The following is an 18700-nucleotide window of genomic DNA, read 5'->3' as shown; positions in this document are numbered from 1 at the left end:
GGCTTGACAGGTCACGTGCCAGATATGCAGATGAAGAATTTCACGTGACTTTTTCACACGGAGGATACGCTAAACCTAAGGCGGCCTAGCGCCGTTCTGATTTTCTGAAAGATCCCAAAGGCGCAAAAAAATCTCGACCGCATCAACGAGCAGCATCGGTATCGATCCGCATCCGACAGATAGTTAGCGGCCAATTCTGTTTGAATTGATTGATCCCACTATCTCAGATACGTTGCCAATTTTTTCTCAATCTTTATCGACTCCCACGGAACTTTTATTCCAATTTTCAACTACACTCGGTTTTAAGCACTCGGAAACGACAGCTTAACCTCCCTCCCCTTTAACTCCCTTTACAACCGAGTTTTATTTCTCAAAACACATACAATGTCTTTCGCTCCTCGTGGACGTGGTGGATTTGGTGGTGACCGCGGTGGCCGTGGTGGTGGTCGAGGTTTGTTCAGTCTAGTCCATATTTCGAAGCAGCAAGCATGAAGGCCCAAAGTCTCGCTGGTGATTCTACCGCACCAATGGCCATGATCCTATTTCTTGCTGTGACATTACCGTTCACCTCGCTGACTCGTTGAAGGTGGTTTCGGCGACCGTGGTGGCCGTGGTGGTGGCCGCGGAGGCCGTGGAGGCTTCGGTGACCGTGGCGGCCGTGGAGGTGGTCGCGGTGCCCCTCGTGGTGGCCGTGGAGGTCGTGGTGCTCCTCGTGGCCGTGGTGCTCCCCGCGGTGGCGGCGGTGCTCGTGGTGGTGCCAAGGTTGTCATTGTAAGTGTTGAAAATTATCATGGACATGGGTATCAGTCACTTACGGAGTCTTTTTTCTTGCAAACAGGAGCCTCACCGTCACGCCGGTATCTTCGTCGCTCGCGGCGGCAAGGAGGACATGCTTGTTACCAAAAACCTTACGCCTGGAACTGCTGTCTACGGCGAGAAGCGCATCTCCGTTGAGGGTCCCGCAGCTGAGGATGGCGCTGTCACCAAGCACGAGTACCGTGTCTGGAACCCCTTCCGTTCTAAGGTAAATTCCCTTTTCCTGAGACATGGCATCGTTGGTGATTTTATTGAATTTTTCTCGGAATTATTCAATATCAACCCGATAGCCATGGCTGTCTGTTGCTTAGTCCTTTCTTTCTGACGTCTTTTTCCATTTTCTAGTTGGCCGCTGGTGTCCTGGGTGGTCTTGATGACATCTACATGAAGCCCGGCTCCAAGGTTCTCTACATTGGTGGTGCCTCCGGTACCTCCGTTTCTCACGTCGCTGATATTGTCGGACCCACTGGTAACGTCTACGCCGTCGAGTTCTCTCACCGCTCTGGCCGTGATCTGATCGGCATGGCCACTCACCGCACCAACGTCATCCCCATCGTTGAGGATGCCCGTCACCCTCTCCGTTACCGTATGCTCGTGCCCATGGTTGATGTCATCTTTGCCGATGTTGCCCAGCCCGATCAGGCCCGTATTGTCGGATTGAACGCCCACATGTTCCTCAAGGCCGAGGGCGGTGTCATTGTCTCCATCAAGGCCAACTGTATCGACAGCACAGCCAAGCCCGAGGTTGTGTTCGCCAAGGAGGTCCAGAAGATGCGTGAGGAGAAGATCAAGCCTAAGGAGCAGCTGACCCTCGAGCCTTTCGAGCGTGACCACTGCATCGTCGCTGGTATCTACAAGCGCACCGCATAAAGGTTTTAATCTCTAGTCTCTGGTCATGTCCATTCCCTTTTGATGTTCCCTCGGCGTCTCGTGTTCTGTGATGTATCGAATGTTTTCCACCTTTCTTGTGACAGGTATTTCCGCCTATGTACTTTTGGCTGCGTCTTAAAATTTAGTTTTCCTTTTCGATGAATTTTACACGCTGGAATGTGTCATACTGAGTGTCTTGATCTGTGGTGATGAGATAGCTCTGGTTAGCGTATGATATCCGTACCTGAGTTACAACCAGTGGCCAATACAAGCGATCCTGGTCTTGCTAACATTCGCCGGCAACATTCGAGCAAGTATTTTATATGTAGCCTCCAGTCTTCAAGGGTTCTAAGCTTGTTCTGCAAGTGTGATCTGACGCCCGATATAGACCATATATGACGTAGCCTCAGAACATCCCTAACAAAAGAAACAACAATTTTACTAACTACTACTATCGTCTAAGAGTGAAAAGGTTTGCTCACATATTTCCCTAGGTCATCTCGCTGTCCCAATCTCATTCTCGGACTTGCGCCGGGCCTCCCGGGACTCGGGTTTCTCACCGAGGCTTGCACCAAGAAAATGACTCGGAATTGATGCGTGAGACCTGGATTAAGCGATCATGTTTGTGGGATATGATAATACCATTGGCTAAAGGGGGAATTATAATGACTGAACGAGCGTGGGGGAGAGACACAAGTTCCGCTTCAACCCCGCAAGGTGTGTCACTATATAATGGGAGCACGTCCATTTTCCGTTCTACATAGTCGAATATACTCCTATTTCATTGCACCGCCCTCTTGTCAATAACGAGACTGAGCTGCTTAATTGACCTAACTACCCCAACTACGTTATCCTATACCCATCATGTCGATTCTCATCACCGGTGCGGGGGGTTATGTCGGCCAGGAACTGGCGGCGTCCCTTCTCGAAAGCACACCAGCCACGACAACCGTGACAATCACCGATATCGTTGAGCCCGAGATCCCAGAGTCAGCTGCACAGCACGCAAGCCGCCTTAGCTGTGTCAAGGCGGACCTCACCTCCACCAAAGAGGTCGACGAACTCATCAGCGCATCCAATCCCTATGAGACAGTCTACATCCTCCACGGTATCATGTCCGGCGGCTCTGAGGCCAACTTCGAGCTGGGAATCCGCGTCAACCTCGACGCAACACGATACATTCTGGACCGACTACGCGCGACCATGCCCGGAGTGAAGGTGGTTTTCACATCATCACTGGCAGTCTATGGCCTTGCACCGCCAGGATTCGTCATCGACGAGACCAACTTCCCACCCATGCCATCTTCCTCATATGGATCGCAGAAACTCATTATTGAAACACTGCTGAACGACTACTCGCGGCGCGGATTCTTGGATGGCCGGTGCGTGCGTCTGCCCACGGTGACAGTAAGAGCTGGCAAGCCCACACAGGCCGCCAGTAGCTTCGCTAGTGATATAATCCGCGAGCCCTTCCACGGTAAGAAGGCTATTCTGCCTGTGGCCAGGGAAACGGAGATGTGGATCTGCTCGCCGCACACTGTTATCAAGAATTTGATTCATGCGCGTGACGTGCCCAAAGAGGCATTTGGAGACTCTAGATCCGTTAATCTTCCTGGGTTGAAGGTCAGTATTCAGCAGATGTTGGATGCTTTGCTGGAAGTTGGTGGTAAGGAGCGTCGGGCTCTCGTGGAGGAGAAATATGATGCTGCTACCGACAAGATTGTGCAATCGTGGACTCCTCGATTTGATACTGCTCGTGCTTTCAAGTTGGGTTTCGCGGCGGATATTTCGATGGAGGAGAACATTAGACAGTTTGCGAGCCGGTTTGTATGAGACGGAGGGAATGTAGCCAATCATAGACACGAAATTGGATGACCGAAATGGAATGATCGGAAAACAAGGCGTATTGGAATGATTCAACATCAAGCAAAATCGTATTTTGACACGATAAATATTGATAAAGACAATATATAGGCCTATTTAAACAGTATTATAGCCCATATCACGAATTGATGCAGGGTAAGGAAGTATTCGGGATATCAAGGGCGGTTTGGAAAAGCGGGTTATGTAATTGGCTGAGCTGGGCGAACAATTTCAGACTTCGGAACCTCAACCTCAGGGTGTCTCCATCAGCTCTTTTCTCCATCTCTCCCCCTTCTCCCCCTCCCTCCACCTACACAAGTCGTTCTCAATGGCTTCTCGGCGCCTTGCTTTCAACCTGAACCAGGCTCTCCGCACTCGTGCGGCCCTGAAGTCCATCCAGCCCGTGAAGCGTGGCTTTGCGTCGCCGGTTGCGTTGCCGTCCACCACCCAGTCCACCACCCTTTCCAACGGATTCACTGTACGACAAAGCAACTCATCTCAATGACATCGCAATTTAGCTAACTTGCTTCTAGATCGCCACTGATCACTCGCCATGGGCTCAAACCTCGACGGTCGGCGTGTGGATCGATGCCGGTAGCCGGGCAGAGACTGACAAGACCAATGGAACTGCACACTTCCTTGAGCACCTTGCTTTCAAGGTTCGACCACACAAACCTCAAACCACGAAGCGCTTTTATCTGATGAATATGTCTAGGGCACCAACAAGCGCTCCCAGCACCAATTGGAGCTTGAGATCGAGAACATGGGCGCTCACCTCAACGCCTACACTTCGGTACGACCCGGGAAACCACCCATCAACGTCTACCAAACCAAATACTGATCGCGACTACAGAGGGAAAACACTGTCTACTACGCCAAGGCCTTCAACAACGATGTCCCCAAGGCCGTCGACATCCTCGCCGATATCCTTCAGAACTCCAAGCTCGAGGCTGGTGCCATTGAGCGTGAGCGTGATGTGATCCTGCGCGAGCAGGAGGAGGTTGACAAGCAGCTTGAGGAGGTTGTCTTCGACCACCTTCACGCCACCGCTTACCAGACCCAGCCCCTTGGACGCACCATCCTCGGCCCCAAGGAGAACATCCAGACCATCACCCGGGACAACCTGACCGACTACATCAAGACCAACTACACCGCTGACCGCATGGTCCTGGTCGGTGCTGGTGGCATTCCCCACGAGCAGCTCGTGAGACTCGCCGAGGAGCACTTCGGTGGCCTCCCCAGCAAGCCCCCTACCTCCGCTGCCTTGGCCCTCACTGCCGAGCAGAAGCGCACCCCCGAGTTCATCGGCTCCGAGGTCCGTCTCCGCGACGACACCATCCCCTCCGCCCACATTGCTCTCGCCGTCGAGGGTGTTAGCTGGAAGGATGATGACTACTTCACCGCTCTGGTCACCCAGGCTATTGTCGGTAACTGGGACCGTGCCATGGGCCAGTCGCCTTTCCTCGGCAGCAAGCTTAGCTCCCACGTCAGCCACCACAACCTCGCTAACAGCTTCATGAGCTTCTCCACCAGCTACAGCGACACTGGGTAAGTTTTGTTGTCGATAATCCATGTATTTGATCGAAAACATGCTGACTTGATATTAGTCTCTGGGGTATCTACCTTGTCAGCGAGAACCTTACTCAGCTCGACGACCTCGTCCACTTCACTCTCCGTGAGTGGTCTCGCCTGTGCACCAACGTCACCTCCGCCGAGGTCGAGCGTGCCAAGGCCCAGCTTAAGGCTTCTATCCTCCTGTCTCTCGATGGCACCACTGCTGTCGCTGAGGACATCGGTCGCCAGATCATCACCACTGGCCGCCGCCTGAGCCCTGAGGATATTGAGCGTACTGTCAGCCAGATCACCGAGAAGGACGTCATGGACTTCGCTACCCGCAAGCTGTGGGATCAGGACCTTGCCATGAGCGCTGTCGGCAGCATCGAGGGTGTCCTCGACTACCAGCGCATGCGTGGAGACATGTCCCGCATGATCTCTTAAGTTGTTCTAGAGTATGATCGCGTGTGAAATAGCTGCTGAATGCTCCAGGAAAACTGGATTTTTGGCGGCTTTGATTTGAATGTACTATCAATCATTGCCTTGGGCTGTTAGATCCCAAATTCGTGTGTGAAATAGCAATTAATGGTTTGCCATAGTAGACTATATAGTTTGCTGCCTTTGCAGCAAACAGATCAATTATCTCCTTTGTTTGTTCTATTTCTTCCAGTGCACTGCGAAGTTGCTTTTTCCCAGCGTATTGTCGCCGTCGCCGTCGCCGTCGCCGTCGCGATTGTACTTACCTCCATCGCCCAGTGTGCTTCATTCCCGCCGCCCTCTTCAACGTTAACCACTTGCGTTAACCACTTGCTCTTCCAAGGTGTTCTATACATCAGAACCCCAGCTTCTCTTGTTTCCGCCATCTCACATCTCTTCAAATTCATCGTTTACCCTTCGCTTGCTCTATTCCGCCGTGATCGAAATCCCAATCCGTAAGTATCTATCTAGGTACTTTTGACGATTGACATCTCCCCTGGCTCAGTTCAATTCGTAACTCTTGTATGTGGCCTCAATATCTTCATTTGATGATTAATTTCTTATCACTGCGTTTCCGTACTGTTTCCTTATAACTGACATGGATGTTTTAGTGACTGAGGTTCTCTCGTGATGGGGCGATTTTCCACCTTGCCAGCCGAGTTGCGGCTGCTGGTTTGGGAGTTTGCGCTCCCAGCGCGAGTCGTTGAGATCGGAGAACCGTCCGATCCAGATATCTTACCAGAGGAAGACCTCAGACAGGCATGGATCCTTAACAGGAAGTATCCAGCCATGGCTCATGTCTGTAGGGAATCCCGCCGAATTGCTTTGGCCAAATTCAAGCTCCCCAGAGGTGTTGCTCTTGCGCCGGATTGCATGACGGACAGTCGATGGTGGTGGAATTCTACAGAGATTATTCACTTCAACGCTCCTGAGATTATCTCACACCTGCAAAGATGCAGACTGGAGGATGACCTGCTCGACTTGATGAAAGTCCCTATTCTGTGCAAAAAGGTCTCTATTAGTGCGGACGTCGTCCACCCTTTCTTGCGTTTCCGTAATAGGTCTGATATCCCAAAGTCGTTGGTATGGGAAGTCATTTCCTCGATGGAGACATGTATTATCTCCCTGCACACTGTATGTATCCGAGCCACCAACGAGCAAGCTCGTGAGCTGGGCCTCTTTGGCAACGGTGACGAGCCAGCACAGTTGATCGACCCCTTTGACAGGGCAGCTATCACGCGATTCAGACGGCTCTGGATGGAGACAGAACAGGAGGTATCTTCAGTCAAGTTCTTCGAAACGATTGACACCGACAGATTCCGTTTCAGAGTTGATAGGTGGCTCGCGGAGATGTCAGCGGAGTACATCGATTTCAAATGGACCAATCCACCATTCCCGACTCCAGGACCGCAGATAATAACTGAGTTACTTCGCCGGTACCCAGATCAAAGACACAACCAGGACACCAAACAATATCTCGCGGAATTCCCCACTCTGGACCTGAGGATCATGTTTCGACTCTGCCCACCTGCGGCGGTCGATCATGTGATTACGTAATCATCCCGCATCTGATCGGGAGATTTTTTGAAGGCATTTTTGTTTGAAGTACACTTTCCAGTAACTCTTACCACATCATAACTATGGGAAAACGCGGCGGCAAAAAGGTAATTTCATCTTCCATACGAGCTATGTGTGGTGTTTGTTGTACTGACCGTGTCTCCTTTCTTGCAGGGTGGTAAAGGCCGCGGCGGTGGTGGCGGCGCAGGCCGTACGCGCGCTCAATGGCAAGATATCACTAGAGAGAATGAGAAGTTCGAGCGTTACTACAATGAACCCGAGTTCCTCCCGGAAGAGGAAAAGGAGCTTTTCTGGGCTACCATGCGCAAGGATCTTCCCAACAGCTTCCGTTTCACCGGTTCTCGAGGGTAAGTCGCAACTGGTCTTTTTTTTGCGACTCGCGCTTTGGGAGGTTTCAATTGATATTAACTGCTGTGTGACTTTCGTTAGACATGCGCTGGCTGTTCAGCAGCGTCTTATCGACCACCATATTCCCGAAATCACTTCTATCAAATACGAGGACGAATTCGTCGAGCCTCCCCGCCCAGTTTCATGGTACCCAGATCAGCTCGCTTGGTCCATGACCACCCCTAAGAACGTTATCCGTCGATTTGCGCCCTTTGCTTCGTTCCAGAAATTCCTTGTCGCCGAGACCGACGTCGGAAACATCAGCCGCCAGGAGGTTGTCAGCATGATTCCTCCTCTCCTTATCGACGCTAAGCCTGGAATGACTGTGTTGGATATGTGCGCTGCGCCGGGTAGCAAGTCTGCGCAGTTGATGGAGCTGCTTCATGCAGGCGAGGAGGATGCCATTGCACAAGTCACTGAACAGATCAAGAGCGGCACTGCTGGACCTGAACCCCTCGGCCCCGAAGGACTGAACGACGACGGCCGAAGCACCGGCCTGTTGATTGCCAACGATAGCGACTACAAGCGCGCTCACATGCTTATTCACCAGATGAAGCGCCTGAGCTCGCCCAACCTGATCGTTACCAACCACGATGCCACAATGTTCCCTTCCATCAAGCTGCCTCCTCTGCCCACTGCCGACGGCAGCAAACCCAAGAACAGATACTTGAAGTTCGACCGCATTCTGGCAGATGTTCCTTGCTCTGGTGATGGTACCACACGCAAGAACGTTGGTGTCTGGAAGGACTGGACCCCTGGCAATGCTTTGGGACTTTACAGCACTCAGTCTCGGATCTTGGTTCGTGCTCTGCAGATGCTGAAGGTCGGCGGACGGGTCGTCTACTCAACCTGCAGTCTGAACCCTGTGGAGAACGAGGCTGTTGTCGCCTCCGCAATTGAACGCTGCGGTGGCGCTGCCAACGTTAAGATCGTCGATTGCAGCCAGGAGTTGCCCGGTCTCAAAAGAGCCTCCGGTTTGCATAACTGGAAAGTGATGGACCGAGAGGGCCGCATGTGGAACAACTGGCAGGAGGTTGAGGAGCATCGAGACCAGGAGGGCATCAATGGTCTTGCCAGACTTGCAGAGGGCATGTTCGCCCCGACAGGCGAGGCCGCCAACCTGCCCCTTGACCGATGCATGCGTGTTTACCCACACCAGCAGGACACTGGTGGTTTCTTTATCACCGTCCTTGAGAAGACCTCCGAAATCAAGGCTAAGCCGGAGAGCAGTAATGTTATCCCCAAGGCTTCCGTTGCAGCTCTCGCTGCAGAGCTTGATTCTAAGAAGAATGAGACTGACGGAAAGCCCCTGGAGAAGCTTGAGTCACTGGATGAATTGGTCACTCCCGACCAAGGGGCCCAGGACGAACTCGCAAAGAATGCTTCTGTTGCTGAGGCCGCCCATCAACTTCCGTTCTCTGCTACTCTTAACCCAACCCCTGTCTCTCCCGTAAAGCGGGATGCAGACGACCTCGAAGAGGAGCTTCCTGCTAAGAGGACTAAGCTCGACGATGGTAGAGAGGTCCTTGTCGGTGATCGACCCGTCCACCCCCCAGCGCCTGCCGTGGGAACTGGCATTGACACGCCTGGTAACAGCACACCTGCTCCGTCTGCGGCTACTGCACAGCCTTTCAAGAAGAAGGGTCCCCGTCAGGAGGAGCCGTTCAAGTACCTTGATCCCAACCACGAGGAGCTTGTTTCCATCTACGAATTCTACAAGCTATCGGAGCGATTCCCCCGTGATCGCTTCATGGTTCGCAATGCCGAAGGTCTCCCCACCCGCACAGTTTACTACACCAGTGCCTTGGGCCGGGACATTCTTACCTGCAATGAAGGCCAGGGCATGAAGTTCGTTCACTGCGGTGTGAAGATGTTCGTCAAGCAGGATGCGCAGCGCGAGAATGTCTGCAGATGGCGTGTTCAGACCGATGGCTTGAAAATCGTCGAGCCTTGGCTGGGCCCTGAACGGTCCGTCGTCCTGACTAAGAGGGAGACTTTGCGTCGCCTCCTTGTGGAGATGTTCCCCAAGGTCACCGACGATGGCTGGAAGGCTCTGGGCGAGATTGGCGAGCAAGTGAAGGATATTCCCATGGGATGCAGTATTCTTCGCATTCAAGCAACCGGTGGAGAGGATGGTCTTCCGTGAGTTTTTCCCCTTTACATTTATTCTACTAATAATGTGCATCTTACTGACATAAGCTACAGTGAGGCCATGGTTCTGCCGTTGTGGCGATCTCTCCATTCTTTGAACCTTATGCTTCCCAAGGAAGAACGCCGTGCCATGTTGCTGCGTATTTTCAATGATTCTACCCCTCTGATCAATACCACGCAGAAGCAGGTTGGCGAGACTGAGCCCACCGCCGAGGCTGAGGATGTTGCATTGAAGGAAGAGAATGCCGCGGTTGGACAGGAAGCGCAGGACGACATGGATGAACGTGAGACATACACCAAAGATGGCGATGAGGAGGATCGCTTCAACACCACTGTGTAGATGGTTCTGATTTTACATGCTAATATGGGGATCTCAATGCTGTACCGAAAAGCCAATATCATGAATTCCGTGCCTTTTTTTTTCCTCTTTTCGGTCTACTCTTGGTAATTTCCCGAGTGAACTGCATCGGAGAAACGTCGGTAGACTCTGATATCACAGGGATCGTCGAGCCCCCACAACTTCCCCGCAGGAAAATTGCTTACTTTTGATTCCGAGCTGGTTAAAATGGATATCTGGATTAAATGGATTAAATGGGTTGATATTGAATTGGCATTTTCGTAAAGGGATCCTCTACATACTCCGTATAACTCCATAAACCGAACTGAGATAGTGTGAAAAGCTGCACAAAAGGAAAGACAAGTATCCTGCCATCTGATAATCCGGCAAAGACACAAAATGCAACCTTGGGAGCTGGGGATCTTCGGTCCGGTTACTGGGGACAGTAAGGGCTTATGGCCGTGGCACTTTTGGCTGACACTGGAATATATGCATATTGACATTGCCTCTTATAGTAGACAGATTGTTGAACATTTTCAACAGTTAGAATTATGGGAAATCCCTTTTGTTTTATTCAGAACAACTCCCACCTCTTCCACAATACCCAAAATACTCATGGCCGCAGATACATGCTGTAGACCTCTCCGCATATGCACCACGGAGCGTCCGGGTCACCCCTCAATTTGTCTCGGAGAATGACGAAAGGCCTGGCTTAAAAGAAAAGAGGGGGGCTTTGCTACGTTAATGCAAGTATAGCAATTGCATGTTAGCTTGATTCGTGCTAATGATGCCCCGAGTCTCCATACTATATGAATGTCGCAAACCCCTAGATTAAATATTTTGCAATAAAATTAGACTTAAACCCAAGTGCTCCTTCTTCCCTCTGTCCACATAACCCCCACTTCACCCCTGTGTGAACTGCCGAGACAGTTATGAAGCTCTCGTCCTCTTGGGCCATTGCCTGTCTGGCGGCCCAGGCCGCTGGTGCGGCCATTAGCCATTCGGTGAATGGCTTTACTATCACCGAGCACCCGGATCCTGTTAAGCGCGACTTGCTCCAGAAATATGTATGTTATGTTTGGCTTTTGGATTTGGATGGTTGTGCTGACAAGCACATTTCTAGGTCACTTGGGATGACAAGTCTCTCTTTGTCAATGGCGAGAGAATCATGCTCTTTAGTGGTGAAATTCACCCTTACCGGTAAGTTAAAAGGCATCGATTAGCTTTTACTTTCCCAAAGAATTGGAGACTGATTGAGACCCCTGCAGTCTGCCTGTTCCGTCTTTGTGGATTGATGTGTTCCAGAAAATCAAGGCTCTAGGATTCAACTGCGTTTCTTTCTATACCGATTGGGCCCTGTTGGAAGGTAAGCCGGGCGAGTATACTGCCGAGGGAATCTTCGCTCTGGAGCCGTTCTTCGACGCTGCCAAAGAGGCTGGCATCTATCTTCTGGCGCGCCCTGGTCCCTACGTCAATGCTGAAGCATCGGGTGGTGGTTTCCCGGGATGGCTTCAGCGCGTGAATGGGACCCTGCGAAGCAGTGATGAAGACTTCCTGAAGGCAACAGACAAGTACGACACTCTTCCATGATACAAGATTGGAACCACCGTGGATACTGACATTAACTAGCTATATGGCCAATGTTGCCGCAACCATGGCCAAGGGTCAAATCACCAACGGAGGCCCTATCATTCTTTTCCAACCTGAGAATGAGTACAGTGGCGCGTGCTGCGGATACGAAGATTTCCCTGATGGCGCTTTTATGCAATACGTGCAGGACCAGGCTCACAAGGCTGGAATTGTCGTGCCTATTATCAGCAACGATGCCTATGCTGGCGGTCACAATGCCCCTGGAACTGGCGAGGGGGCTGTGGATATCTACGGACATGACAATTACCCTCTTGGATTTGACTGCGCGAACCCTTCGACCTGGCCAGAGGGTAAACTGCCCACTGATTTCTATACCACACACATGAAACAGAGTCCTTCTACTCCATACTCTCTGATTGAGGTAAGATACAGGGATACCTCCGTTTGTATTATCAATCGTTTAACTGGAGTATAGTTCCAAGCTGGTGCCTTCGATCCTTGGGGTGGTGTCGGGTTCACGAAGTGTGCTGCCCTCCTGAACCATGAGTTCGAGAGAGTGTTCTATAAGAACAACCTCAGCTTCCGAGTTGCGATCCTCAACCTATACATGGTATGTTCTTGATCCCCTATCATGGTCTCGATTCTAACCTCTATAGACCTTTGGTGGTACTAATTGGGGTAACCTGGGCCACCCTGGTGGATACACATCCTATGATTACGGTTCCCCGATTACTGAATCTCGCAACGTCACCCGCGAGAAGTACAGCGAGCTGAAGCTAATTGCCAACTTTGCTAGAGTGTCACCGGCATACCTTGTCTCGACACCAGGAGCCTTGACCACTTCCAAGTACACCACCTCGTCTGATCTAGCCGTGACTCCCCTGCTCGGAGGCAACAAAACGGCTTCTTCCTTCTTCGTCGTCCGACACTCCGACTACTCGAGCCAAGAGGCCGTTGACTACAAACTCAAGGTTCCTACAAGCGCCGGTACCGTCACTATTCCCCAGCTTGGCGGAAGCCTTACTCTCAGTGGCCGCGACTCCAAGGTTCATGTCGTTGACTATGATGTGGCGGGCACTAACATCCTCTATTCCTCTGCTGAGGTGTTTACCTGGACGAAGTCTGGTAAATCTAAGATTCTCGTGCTGTACGGCGGCCCTAATGAGCACCACGAGTTGGCTGTATCTTCCAAGTCGAAAGCCTCGGTCATTGAAGGGTCATCATCGAGCATCACCACTAAGCAGGTGGGCAAGGCGGTTGTTATCGGCTGGGATGTCGACACTACTCGCCGTATCGTGCAAGTGGGTGATCTGAAGATTGTTCTTCTGGGTAAGCGCTCTCTCAGATACCCGCTTCATCATTACTAACTAAGCTACTAGATCGGAACTCTGCCTACAACTACTGGGTCCCTCAGGTCCCAACCAAGGGAACAAGCCCTGGATATAGCTCCCAAAAGGCTGCCGCATCATCCATCATCGTCAAGGCCGGCTACCTCGTGCGGACTGCTTTTGTGCAGGGCGACGACCTCCATCTCACTGCTGATTTCAACGCCACCACCCCGATTGAGGTGATTGGCGCCCCACCCAAGGCCAAGAACCTCGTCATCAACGGCAAGGAAGCGCAGGTCAAGGTCGACAAGAATGGCATCTGGTCTAGCAGCGTCGCTTACAACGCGCCGAAGGTCGAGCTGCCGACTCTGAAGAGTCTGAAGTGGAAGTCTATTGATACTCTTCCCGAGGTCCAAACCTCGTACGATGATTCCGCATGGGTTTCCGCAGACCAAGCCACCAAAAACAGCCTCTTTAAACTCAATACTCCAACCTCGTTATTCGCCTCTGACTACGGCTTCCACACCGGAACCCTTCTCTTCCGTGGCCACTTCGTCGCAACGGGCGATGAGAAGACTTTCTTCGTGCAGACCCAAGGCGGCAGCGCATTTGGCAGCTCCGTCTGGCTGAACGAAAACCACATCGGATCATGGGGTGGAATTGACACCGACGACGACCACAACGGAACCTACACACTACCAACCCTGAAGAAGGACGAGTCTTACGTGTTCACGGTGGTCGTAGACAACATGGGCCTAAATGAAAACTGGGTCATCGGCGAAGACCAGATGAAGAACCCGCGCGGTATCCTAAACTATGAACTGTCCGGCCGCTCCGCTAGTGACATCACCTGGAAGCTGACCGGCAACCTGGGCGGGGAGGATTACCTAGACAAAGTGCGTGGCCCGCTCAATGAAGGTGGTCTCTACGCCGAGCGCCAGGGCCTCCACCAGCCCCAGCCGCCGAGCCAGAGCTGGAAATCTGACAGTCCCTTCGACGGCCTGTCGGCGCCTGGAATCAAGTTCTATAGTGCAAGCTTCGATCTGGACATCGAGGAGGGCTGGGATGTTCCTCTGTACTTTAACTTCGGGAACTCCACCTCGTCGCCCGCGGCTTACCGTGTTCAGCTCTATGTTAACGGGTATCAGTACGCCAAGTATGTGAACAATATTGGTCCCCAGACGAGCTTCCCTGTTCCCGAGGGTATTCTCAACTACCGGGGTACCAACTATTTGGGCTTGAGTCTGTGGGTGCTTGAGTCGGAGGGGGCCAAGTTGGAGAGTTTCGACTTGATTCACACTACTCCTGTGCTGACGGCGCTGAAGGTTGAGTCTGTGGACCAGCCTAAGTATGAGAAGCGTAAGGGGGCTTACTAGGTGCTGTCAAGTACGTAGATAAATAGTTCCGAGAGTATACAATACAAAGAGAATGAGTCAAAGCACTCATATTCTAGTGTTATGAATATACCCTGTAATGATAACTAGACTGACCAAAATGTCCGAAGTATCAAAAAGTAGGGCTTCACAAGGTCATCCCCACTTCTCCGCAGATCCCAGCCACCCCCAACCTCCTCTGTTCTTTGCTTGGACATTTGCTTGCAATTTTCTTATTTCCTTGTGCTTTTCAGCTTATCATCTTGAAATAGCTTCGGACATTGTACTCCATACTCCATATGTCCCATAATTCCAAACAAAACCCACTCTGACACCGCATATACCACCAAACCCCACAAGCGCAGTTCAGCCCGCAAGCTGACCTCAAGTCACCCATTCGCTCGAATCGAAATACCCAAACCCTCTCACAATCATCTCGACATCTACCCACCCTAACGACCGAAAACCGACAACTAAAAAGATCAGACACCATGTCGTCCCACCCCCTCGAAGCCCTCGACCTAGATCCAACCAAACCCAACCTCAACCCAAGAGACCTAAACCCAAACCTCCTACACACAGACACCTCCCTCCAAAAGCGATACACAACAATCTCAATCCCCTCAACCTACGGGCGCCTCAACACAAGCCCGGCTGCAGGCACAGTAGTGGGGATCGTACTGGGCAGCGTCGCAGGCTTCGTACTGCTAATGTACGTTCTCTTTCTGGCGGTGAACCCAGGGGGCGTTGCGCGAGGCGGCGTCGCAGCGCCAACCTCATCATCGATATCGATGTCGATGTCCATGGACGAAGAAGAGATCGTGGATGTGCGCAGTCAACGCGACTCGGCCGCTGCGCGACGGCGACGCGACGTCATCGAGGTCGCCGAGGAAAGGGATAGTTTCCGTGATAGTTATCGGCGTCGTCCGTCGTCGAGACATGATCGCATCATCGTAGAGGAGTCTTTGGCTACTTCTACCACTGGCGATGACGATGTTATTGAGGTTGAGGAGGAGGAGTCTAGTGTGCCTTCTGATGTTTCGCCGCGTCCGCCAAGGAGGTCGAGAAGGGGTGGGGTTAGACATGTTGATCCCCTTGCTTATGGTGGAGGTAGTGATTATAGTAGTCAGCGGTGATTTGGGATTTGGTTTTTTGTTTGGAGGTTTGAGATGCGATACCCTTATGTGTTACGATTTATTCTTTATTGATTGATAATGTCGGGAAAAGTGTTCCGTATGCAAATGGCTAAAATGAGTACATAATGAAAGCAATAAATGCACGGCTAGTTCCATCCTGCTATGGTATTCTCTAACGATCTAGACATCAAAGAGCAACCACACCAGAAATTCAGCCGCACCAAGACCCATAATAATACTTCCAGTAATACTAGCAGGGGCACTACCCGTTGAGACAGAACTTAGACTGATATCCGAAGATGAAGTAGATAAAGCAGTAGCGGTTGTAGAGAGTCAGAGAAGGTGGGCCAGTCTTGGGTTATTGTCTTCGCATAAGAAACGATCGCAGTAAGACACGTAGATTCCAATTCTTGAACGATCTTAGGGAGGTTGCTGTACCATGCCATAACCCTGCGTTTCCTGCGACGAGCATAGAGGATACGAAGGCAGTATCGTATCTGAAGGAAGAGGCCCACGCGGTTGGTTCAGCGCTATTCATCGCCTCTATAGCCCATGTAGACGCTGAGTAGAGAGATTCGAGAATGGGGTTATTGTGACCTCGGATGCAGCAGCTAATGCTGTAGAAGAAAATAAGCAGAAATGCAAACCACTACTGATGTTAGTGTAAGCTTGAACTGAACTAAGCTTTTACCAGCCTGAGTGGCAGAGTGAGACTAGCTCGGATGGAGGTACAGAGTATCTGTAAAAAGATTCCACTTTTAGCTTCTGAGGCCGAGCTATAAAGATCTTTGTTAGATGAATAAGGCCCTATATTGTCCATATCAGGATTCTATGTCCGGTCTTTGAAGCTTGGCCTAAGTCGTAGATGTGTTTATGCTAGTGAATACTAGTGAGTACTAGCGATAGCTTTTCGGGAGAAGGTAAGTAAACTAATTCACGAAGTGGGAGTTTCCGTAGGATCTAGCTACCTATTTGCCTATGTACTTGACTTCCTCTGCCGGCGTTTCCGGCTTCGTGCTCAGACCTTGCCGCCTTTTGCTCGGATATAACTGAGTACGCCCCTGCCCTGAGGAAGTGGCAATCAGTGAAATGCTAAATGCAAAACGCTAGGTAGTCGTCTGTTGACCCAAGTAGTAACACGCAAATAAGGTCATGTGATTCATGTGACCCTAGGACAAAACATACAACGATATAGATAGTTTCGTCACCTCTTTCTTTCTTAGCTAGAGATAAGTATTAAACAAATTACTGAGAGTCTAAAATGTGATGGCGCGGTGGTCTGCTTTATGGTTTGGGATGTTGTTGTATAGCGAGCCTCGAGCTCTGCCTTCGTTCCTTTCCAACATTTTCTTGACCTATTCCCAAACTCGAAAGGTTAGGATATGTCAAGTCCTGTCAGCCTTCGACGGGGCTGGGTCAATCCAAATCTCTTGAACGGAAGCCCCGAGAATATCATGAGCGGCGATCTCTTCCAGCCGATGGAGACTACCACGCGTGACAAGCAAGGAGATGCCATTATAGTAACGATTTGCGAACGACTAGCGAGTTGTTAAAGTCTTTTTGATAAGCGATTCTCAGTGCGCACCAAATCTGGGGTTTCCAGATGGCCAAAGACCTTGGCCAAAGCAAGATTCTAGGACTTAGCGGATCGCTAACTGATATAGGGGCAAGAATAATTCGTTGGAGCACCTGAATACCTGCTACACCCCATATACCCGTTTGACCGCGTCTATGACACGGGGCATCCTTTTGCAATTCCAGCCCCCTAGGGAAATGAATTTATAAAGGCGTCCGGCTTCCCGCAACGGGCTGCACAGACACCGGTGGGGCGACGATCTCGATTGGAAATTTGCGGAAAGGTATGGACCTCGGGACTACCTACCTAGGTAGGCATGGTACATTGCCTAGCTAGGTATATCGTACGGCCTGGGCGGGACGGACCGACAGTGAGTCCTGAGGAAGAACGCGCCTCCTGAGGCCGAACTTACTTTAATTCGGGGTTTATGGTAAATAATATATGCCGTCGAACATTCCCTCGGCTATAATGGAGCATTCAATAGCGAATTTGGCGGTGTTGTAGCATGCAATATGTTGTATATAGGGATAGTTGAAGACGGGGGGTCTAAAGGATAGCATGTGATAGCGTAGGTGTGCTCTTTCGCTTTTTGGTCTGGTGCTTTTTTTTCCCGCTACTTTTTGGCGAAAATAACCCGTGACAGATTCAAACGGCACTAACGTGTAAGACATTTTCCCCATTGCATCGAGAGGTGGTCCCGAGATACAAGCACTATTTGTTCCTGACAGATGTGTGGCTCTGCCTCAATGCGCCTCGCCAGAACTGACAATTAAGGAAAGGTCGTCTACTGAAGACTGCTTGGCGCAGGCATAAGCTTTCAAAGAAAATTCTAAGCGTATAAACGTGCATATATTTGGCCCCCACACACCACCCGAGACAGTTTAGGTAGCGCCGGGCCACCATAAGCCCTATACCCAAACTATGTACATGCGTATTCCAAATTCCTGAAGCGATCTATTTAAGTGTGGACAAACTCATAGTTGATATAGTTGCTGCCCATAGGCACATGTGCATACCCGCCGATCTTGCCATTGTTCTCACACTGATCGATAACGGCTTGCAGATAGCCAGCAATGCAATTGCAGTCCCCACACATGGCCGTCGAAGACGACGAGTCATCCTGGCACAGAACGATGTTGGCGGTACCAGATTTCACCGAAGAGTCGTGGCATCCCGAGCCATGAGGCTGGGCACAGCCAGAGTCACCGCAGGTATCTTTGCCGAGGCCGGCGATTTGGCGCCAGTAGCCCATCGCATCTTCAACGTCTTTGGCGTCGGGACTGCCGTCGGTGGTCTCGCAAGTGACGACCGGGGTACCGCAGTCGGCGCGAACGCCCATCATGAATAGAGCGCCGGCCATGAGGAAGGTGGACTTGAAAATCATCGTGCTATAGGTGATCAGTCTTGTTAGTATGTCTGGCAGCTAGGTCCCGGGGCCAGGTCTCCAAAATGCGAACCTACAAGGTATAATACTGAATTCTGAGAGCAATATACAAGGCAGGTTGTGAAGTAGAGATGCTCGCTTTGAGGAGAAGATTGCCCCAAAGATTCACCGTGGAACAAGGCTCTTTTATAGCTGGACTTCATGACCTGTGCATATGCCTTGCTTGGTAACCATCTCTGATCGGAAGACGGATGGACTGGACTCCGATGAACTCTCGCGA

General features: G+C 51.1%; 8 protein-coding genes across 8 annotated transcripts; 7 read left to right on the top strand and 1 right to left on the bottom strand.

Moving 5' to 3' along the window:
* Nucleotides 1–384: 384 nt before the first annotated feature.
* N7489_005332 (rRNA 2'-O-methyltransferase fibrillarin family protein) lies at nt 385–1686 on the top strand (the record flags this gene model as incomplete). Its single annotated transcript, XM_056711084.1, has 4 exons — nt 385–451; nt 587–771; nt 839–1024; nt 1162–1686. The coding sequence occupies 4 exons, from the start codon at nt 385–387 to the stop codon at nt 1684–1686; spliced, it is 963 nt and encodes a 320-aa protein (XP_056569505.1).
* An 864-nt stretch (nt 1687–2550) lies between these two features.
* Nucleotides 2551–3519, top strand: N7489_005331 (SDR family oxidoreductase; the record flags this gene model as incomplete). The annotated part of the gene is made up of 1 exon (XM_056711083.1): nt 2551–3519. The coding sequence occupies one exon, from the start codon at nt 2551–2553 to the stop codon at nt 3517–3519; it is 969 nt and encodes a 322-aa protein (XP_056569504.1).
* Nucleotides 3520–3877: 358 nt separating this feature from the next.
* Nucleotides 3878–5547, top strand: N7489_005330 (mitochondrial processing peptidase; the record flags this gene model as incomplete). The annotated part of the gene is made up of 5 exons (XM_056711082.1): nt 3878–4027; nt 4083–4208; nt 4265–4342; nt 4403–5097; nt 5157–5547. The coding sequence occupies 5 exons, from the start codon at nt 3878–3880 to the stop codon at nt 5545–5547; spliced, it is 1440 nt and encodes a 479-aa protein (XP_056569503.1).
* A 663-nt stretch (nt 5548–6210) lies between these two features.
* N7489_005329 (2EXR domain-containing protein) lies at nt 6211–7137 on the top strand (the record flags this gene model as incomplete). The annotated part of the gene is made up of 1 exon (XM_056711081.1): nt 6211–7137. The coding sequence occupies one exon, from the start codon at nt 6211–6213 to the stop codon at nt 7135–7137; it is 927 nt and encodes a 308-aa protein (XP_056569502.1).
* An 83-nt stretch (nt 7138–7220) lies between these two features.
* N7489_005328 (tRNA (cytosine-C5-)-methyltransferase) lies at nt 7221–10036 on the top strand (the record flags this gene model as incomplete). Its single annotated transcript, XM_056711080.1, has 4 exons — nt 7221–7244; nt 7312–7505; nt 7588–9687; nt 9751–10036. The coding sequence occupies 4 exons, from the start codon at nt 7221–7223 to the stop codon at nt 10034–10036; spliced, it is 2604 nt and encodes an 867-aa protein (XP_056569501.1).
* Nucleotides 10037–10965: 929 nt separating this feature from the next.
* Nucleotides 10966–14327, top strand: N7489_005327 (glycoside hydrolase family 35 protein; the record flags this gene model as incomplete). Its single annotated transcript, XM_056711079.1, has 7 exons — nt 10966–11100; nt 11157–11233; nt 11302–11604; nt 11663–12044; nt 12099–12233; nt 12280–12952; nt 13003–14327. The coding sequence occupies 7 exons, from the start codon at nt 10966–10968 to the stop codon at nt 14325–14327; spliced, it is 3030 nt and encodes a 1009-aa protein (XP_056569500.1).
* Nucleotides 14328–14815: 488 nt separating this feature from the next.
* Nucleotides 14816–15460, top strand: N7489_005326 (uncharacterized protein; the record flags this gene model as incomplete). Its single annotated transcript, XM_056711078.1, has 1 exon — nt 14816–15460. One exon carries the CDS (start codon nt 14816–14818, stop codon nt 15458–15460), a length of 645 nt encoding a protein of 214 aa, XP_056569499.1.
* A 2534-nt stretch (nt 15461–17994) lies between these two features.
* On the bottom strand, nt 17995–18420 carry N7489_005325 (uncharacterized protein; the record flags this gene model as incomplete). Its single annotated transcript, XM_056711077.1, has 1 exon — nt 17995–18420. The coding sequence occupies one exon, from the start codon at nt 18418–18420 to the stop codon at nt 17995–17997; it is 426 nt and encodes a 141-aa protein (XP_056569498.1).
* Between the last annotated feature and the right edge of the window lie 280 nt (nt 18421–18700).

Source organism: Penicillium chrysogenum (assembly GCF_028827035.1).
Source record: "Penicillium chrysogenum strain IBT 35668 chromosome Unknown utg000002l_segment0_segment0, whole genome shotgun sequence".
Classification (NCBI taxonomy): domain Eukaryota; kingdom Fungi; phylum Ascomycota; class Eurotiomycetes; order Eurotiales; family Aspergillaceae; genus Penicillium; species Penicillium chrysogenum.
Note: the sequence above shows the minus strand (reverse complement) of the source record. Positions and strands in the feature narration are given on the sequence as shown.